The following is a 7069-nucleotide window of genomic DNA, read 5'->3' on the forward strand; positions in this document are numbered from 1 at the left end:
TGTAAATTAAATGAAAATACTGTAAGTTAATTCACCAGCTTCTAAAGCACACAGCACTACTCATTCACAAAGGTTTGGTGCTTGTCTTCTTCATTGAAAAACTAGTTCCAACTTGTGATACTACAGTATTTAAAAAGTAGTTAGTTCCATGGTTTGTAATCCTATAACAGTTTTTGCAGGACACAAATAACATATAATCTAATTTCATGGCGTCCCAATCTTTAAATATTTCTGTCCCCAAGACATTTGATCTCCTGTGTAACGGTTTTCCTCCTCTTCTGAGGAGGAGTAGGAAAGATCGGACCAATGTGCAGCGTGGTAAGTGTCCATATTTTAATGAAATATAAACGAACACTGAATACAAAAGAACAAGAGAAATAAATGAAAACCAAAACAGTTCTGTATGGTAAAACACAGAAAACAACTACCCACAACCCATAGTGGGAAAACAGGCTGCCTAAGTATGGTTCTCAATCAGAGACAACGATCGACAGCTGCCTCTGATTGGGAACCATACCAGGCCAAACACAGAAATACAAAACCTAGAATACACAACATAGAATGCCCACCCCAACTCACACCCTGACCAAACTAAAACAGAGACATAAAAAAGGAACTAAGGTCAGGATGTGCCATCTTGGTTGTAGATATGTCCATAAACCAGAATACACATGTATTTGTTGCTGGGATTTACCACCCCCATGCTGCCATGTCGTATGCTATTGGTGCTATATCTGAGTGTTTAACACCTTTTCTGTCCTCTGAATTTTTCTGTCCTCTGAGGGGATTTGATTCTAGACTGGCTATCCCCAAGCCTCCCCCATTTCTCCTTCACCCAAATCCAGATAGCTGATGTTCTGAAAGAGCTGCAAAATCTGGACCCCTACAAATCAGCTGGGCTAGACAATCTGGACCCTCTCTTTCTAAAATGATCTGCCGCAATTGTTGCAACCCCTATTACTATCCTACTCAACCTCTCTTTCGTATAATCTGAGATCCCTAAAGATTGGAAAGATGCCGCGGTCATCCCCCTCTTCAAAGGGGGAGACACTCTAGACCCAAACTGTTACAAACCTATATCTATCCTACCCTGCCTTTCTAAAGTCTTCAAAAGCCAAGTTAACAAACAGATCACCGACCATTTCGAATCCCACCGTACCTTCTCCGATATGCAATCTGGTTTCCGAGCTGGTCATGGGTGCACCTCAGCCACGCTCAAGGTCTTAAACGATATCATAACCGCCATCGATAAAAGACAATACTGTGCAGCCGTCTTCATCGACCTGGCCAAGGCTTTCGACTCTGTCAGTCACCGCATTCTTATCGGCAGACTCAACAGCCTTGGTTTCTCAAACGACTGCCTCGCCTGGTTCACCAACTACATCTCAGATAAACAACAATTTACTACCTGTGATGTGCTAGATGCCTTGCTTAAGATTGATGTTTTAAAAAATCCACTGGGGCTGATATGCTTGATCCATTTCTGCTGTCTGCCCCCCTGATTGCTGAGTCATTAACCCATTGGTTTTACCTGACGATTTTATCTGCTACTATCCCCAAGGTTTGGAAGGCAGCCCATGTACTCCCCCTTCACAAAGGTGGTGACCCTTGTGACCTAAATAACAATCGCCCTATTTCTGAACTCTCTTGCCAACTAAAATATTAGAATTCTTGATTAATTCTCAGCTAAGATCTTTCTTATTTATTTAATGTATTGTAAATGTACATTGGTCAGGTGTTAGACCAGGTCATAGCGCTAACTCTGTTGCATCCCTAGTAATACATGATGTGGTTAATTGTATGAATAAAGGTAACATTGTGCTGCCCTCTTCATTGACCTGTCAAAGGCCTTCAATACTGTTGATCACTCACTGCTAATTCAGAGGCTTTCCTCAATTGGCCTAGACCAAGCTGCATGTTTATTTGTTTTATTTTACCTTTATTTAACTAGGAAAGTAAGTTAAGAACAAATTCTTATTTTCAATGACGGCCTAGGAACAGTGGGTTAACTGCCTTGTTCATTTAACAGGTTGAAAAATTACTTGACAGATAGAACTCAATGTGTATCTACTGGTATATTTTTTTTAAAGTAATTTGCCGATGATACTGTTGAATATACTATTGCCCACACGGTTGACAAGGCTCTATCTGAACTACAGTATGTCGTCATTGTTTTACAGAAAAACTTTATTGACCTGAAAGTAGTATTGAATGCAGGTATAACTAAGTATATGTTGTTATCTAGAGTGCATACAAATAACTCTAATGATTTATGCATATGTACTTTGGATGGTTCCCATATTGATTGTGTCCCTGCTTACAATTATCTGGGCATCTGGATAGACATATTGATTAGTTAGTTAAGAAGCCGAGAAACAAATGGGCTTCTTCCATAGAAGCAGGTCATGCCTCTTGCTAAATAGTAGAAATCAGATTGTTAGGTCCACGGTTCTAGCAGTCCTAGACTATGGCGACAACATGAACGCAGCTGCCACTTCATTAAAGCCGTTAGATTCAGTTTATCATAGCGGACTGAACTTCATCACGGGAGACAGGTTTAGTACACATCAGTGCATTCTCTACCAGAAAGTTGGATGGCCTTCTTTGATTTCACATAGGTTGATACACTACTATGTTTTCATTTATAAATCCCTTTTACAAAAACTCCCACTGTGCCAAAGGTCCTTACTAACCTTTAGACATATGAGATACCAATCTCGGTCACATAGATGGCTAACTTTTGAAATTCCTTCCGTCTCTACTCAGTAAGGTAAAACAGCTAAAAAATATATATATATATTTTTTAACGTATTTATGTAACACTTTTCTAAATATTCTTACATTTTATGTTTTGGTGCCTCTAGGGGAATTCAGAAAGCTGATTGAGGACCTTATTACGGATGAATGTGTTGGTTTTGAATGACATGTTTTTCTTTCTGCTTACATTTTGTATTTGTATTTTGATGTGTGTATTTCTGTCATTTCTGTTAGTCAAGGCTCATCTGTAAAATAGACCTTGGTCTCAGTATGACTCCCTGATGAAATAAAAGGTTAATAAAAACATATCATAAAGGCCATGGATTTGGTTTTAGTTGTATAATTTTGATCAGTTATATTGCAACATGACTGCTTGTCAAGGTTCCTATTAATAAGGCAATATTAATTTCCCACAATTATTATGCATTATTGTTCAACCCTTTTAGATTACAACTTTATTGTTAGAGTTTTTTAAAATTAAGTTATCATTAAGTATTTTCTTTCAAAAGCCCTAATTTCCCCTAAAGATATACCTTCCCATGTGGGCCCTCAATTGCCTTTCTTATTCTCAAATGATTCATATCGCCTCGTGCAATGTTGGCCTAGAGGTGTCAAGTCTTATTTTTTTATACAAATCCTTATGACTCAAAGACAGATTATTGATTTTATGGTGTTTAACACGATTAACTCATCTAATGATTAGCTTCTCTCTCATTTTCAGAATTGAACCCATTCAAAAAAAATAGATAAGGTAATCGATCATTGGAAGCTTGTTCTAAAAAAATGATATCCAATGAAATGCAATGTAATGTGGTCACTGATTATCTCATTGGTCTAACCAGCTGACAGTCTTCCTGTGTATTTGGGGGCAGGGCTCTAAAGTGCGACCGATTTGCTTCTACTCCAACCAGGTCAAAAATTTGACACACATTACCACCACAACAATTATATATACCTGTAGTGGATCGCCTGGACAGCATTTTTCATTCATAAACCATGTAATGGGGCCGTTGTAAAACTACTCCCGCGTAGTTGACCATTTGTTTACAACTTTGTTCAATAATGTTACCTCATTTTCTAGTTTGCTAACGACCTGGTTACTTTACCAATACAGCTAAACATTTGGGGTCACAAAAAGAAAGGAAAAGGCATATAGCTTCTTCGGGAGATCAATGATCATGGCAATAAATGAATGACAGATCTCTTGCACGTCGTCAACACAGGCCTGATGTTTAGAGAAAAATTGTGATTTTACACAACGTAGAAACCTAATATTACACAAATGACTTTGCAAAATGACAGGTATTCGTATTAGCATTGTAGCTTTTATAATACATTGATGTATTTACTGTGTTGGGCTACATGTCAGTTTCTAGAGCCTAACATGTGCTTCAAAAGTAGCTAGACTTCATATAGACCCAATATAGTATCTCAATCAATAACAAAATAAAACATGTATTTTCTGTCGCTTCTAAATTTCATGTGGCGTTCCAATTTTTTAAATTGGGAGCACCGGTGCAGCCAATTAAAAACGTTCATTTAGAGCCCTGATTTGGGGTTGGCTAATTCTTCAGACTTGAACAACTAATCCTCGTTTAAGGAATTATCCCTGCTGCTTTTGACTCTCTCCGAACATTCCCCGGGTGTGAAGGTCTGTCTGTATACAGCTGACTGCTCGTGGGGTAGTGCGCTGCAGAGGGAGTGTCGTGTGAGAGTCGACCATTGCCTCCTGGAATTTCACTCATCAATATCCACTCAATTCCTATGAGAAACTATTTCCATCTGTCAACGCAATGGACCCGCATAGTCAATGGATTTAAATTTGCTGCTCTGACCTGACCGCCGTCGTCTAGAACGACTTCTCCGCAAGCAAGGAACGCCGTCCGCAAACGAGGAACGCCGTCTCTCCAGGCCGTAGCCTACGCCGTAGAACGACTTCTCCGCAAGCAAGGAACGCCGTCCGCAAACGAGGAACGCCGTCTCTCCAGGCCGTAGCCTACGCCGTAGCCTACGCTGCAAGAATGGGAACCGTGCTCTCCATATCTCCAACATCGAAGAAGGAGGCTATTCTGGGTGACAGAAAAGAGGGTGACCACGCAATCAAAACGGGTGGCGTAAAGAACAATTCCATGCTTGTCCCAGTTCTCACATTGAAGAAACTGTTTACCACATCGACCAAGAAAAATAGTTGTAAGAAAGTCAACCCGAACGCGGCACAGGTGAACAACAACAGCCACGTAGACCAGCAAAATAATGAAAATAACAAAAAATCCCAGCAATTGAGTACGGATGGTAAGAAAGCACCACTTGCTGTACCAGTGCCGGTGGTTCCTACCCAGAGCCTTGAACCTAACCAGCCCCAGGTTCCCTCTGAGAATGTGAAGCTTTCGCCTGTCCAAAAGCAACCTAGTAAAGTAGACCTCTCGCCGAGGCGTGTGATTATCCAGGCATCGACCGGGGAGCTGTTGCGCTGTCTTGGCGAATTTGTGTGCAGGAGATGCTGTAAAGTCAATCTCACCTACAATGAGGTCATCCTATGGTTCCGAAATGTCGACCGAACCCTTCTCCTCCAAGGCTGGCAGGACCAGGGATTCATTACACCTGCTAACTTAGTCTTCGTCTACCTGCTCTGTAAGGAATCGATACCCGATGATATCGACAGCGCATCTGAACTCCACGGTATCTTCCTGCTCTGTCTCTATCTATCCTACTCGTACATGGGTTGCGAGATATCATACCCTCTGAAACCTTTCATGATTATGGAAAATGAGGATAATTTCTGGGATTGTTCTATGAGCATCATCAATAACACGAGTGCCAAAATGTTGCAGTTAAATGCAGACCCGCACTTTTTCACGGAGGTGTTTCAAGAGCTAAAAGATGAAGGCGAGTCGAGGGACAAAGACTTGGACCGTTAAATCAAATGAGGGCTCCGATGTATGTTTCACAAAACCCCTGACATAGTGGTTGGAATGTAATATTCAACAGTTTAAAACTCATTGTATTGCGTAACCATGGCTCAGTATATGCATGTTGGCCTACATTTAGAATACAATCTCCTTTTTGTACCCTTCTGCGAATACTGTAGGATAGTTACAGGGACTCCGTGGATCAATGGAAAATCTGCAAATGCATAAATGTGTGGGTAATATGGACGACTTTTATAATTGCCTTGATGTTCACTTATGGAGTTTTGTTGTGGGCAAAATAATAGCAGTATGTTATGCGTCGAGAGGTGGAGCTATCCAAGGTACTGGCGTAGCCTTTACGCATCGTAAACCTATGCTAGCACTTAGGACATAGACGGGAATGCACAAGGAAAGGGATTATTTAGCATAATTTGTGCCAATTATCACAATATTAAACACTGTGGTTTACATCATATTTATTTTAAACTATTATAGCAGATTGTTTCCATTTGAAAAAAAGTATATTTTCATTAAAAAAATAATTGTTGCCATTTTGTTGATGTACTTGAAGTGACACAAAAAAATAATAAGTTATAATGGTTTATTAATGTAATTTACCCTATTTGTGAACTTGTAATGGTGCAATAGATACTGGTCAAAGCTGGTGGTTGTTTTCAGCATTTGTAGGTGCATCTCTTCAATCTACTGTTTCTCTGTGGCTCAGTGCTCTGCATTGAAACATTGGAGCCTGAGAGAAGGCCCTGGCAATATCATGTAATTGTGTTTTATTTAAACTAGTGCAGCATTCACTAACAGTAAAGCATTTACGTTATTTAGTGTCAAAGTCAGATGCTAGTGCTTGAAGGAACTGGACTGTTACCCCTACTGATTGGTTCAGAAGATGGACTTTTCTTCATCTGATGAGCCACCGTGTTCAGTTAGCTGATCTGTTACTGTGGCTCATTTGAATATGTATTTTTTAATCATACATGGCTTTCACTTGCACAATGTGATTTTATGTGCTCAGAGCAATCAGGAACAACTCTGGTATAGCACTCATTTCTGGAGAGCTGTTCTCAAACAAACAATGTAATGTAAACAATGCGACGATGGACAAGTATTGACAGTTCACTAGTGTATGTTATTGCTGTGGAATTAAAGAACTTGAGAAGTACATTTTGCTGTCTGTGTTTATCTGAGCGTGAGAGAGAGTGCTGGCCCTAGTGCTGAAAGGAGAACTCTTGCTGAGGCAGTGATGACCTGAAAGGCCTCTCATCCACATTCACGTCCTAAGCCTTTAGCAGTTGGCTATTTGCATCCTTGTTATCCACTTTGTACTGTATTAGGCAACCTGTAACACATGCTTAACACAAACGCAACACACAGGCTACTACGGTATCATA

The 7069-nt window shown here is 40.1% G+C and overlaps 1 protein-coding gene across 1 annotated transcript; it reads left to right on the forward strand.

The window, feature by feature from the left end:
* Window positions 1–3980: 3980 nt before the first annotated feature.
* On the forward strand, window positions 3981–6842 carry LOC109902454 (cyclin-dependent kinase 5 activator 1-like). The gene has a single exon (XM_020498814.2). It carries the CDS (start codon window positions 4779–4781, stop codon window positions 5673–5675), a length of 897 nt encoding a protein of 298 aa, XP_020354403.1. The 5' UTR covers window positions 3981–4778; the 3' UTR covers window positions 5676–6842.
* Window positions 6843–7069: the final 227 nt, after the last annotated feature.

The sequence above is a fragment of the Oncorhynchus kisutch genome, linkage group LG2, assembly GCF_002021735.2.
Source record: "Oncorhynchus kisutch isolate 150728-3 linkage group LG2, Okis_V2, whole genome shotgun sequence".
NCBI lineage: Eukaryota > Metazoa > Chordata > Actinopteri > Salmoniformes > Salmonidae > Oncorhynchus > Oncorhynchus kisutch.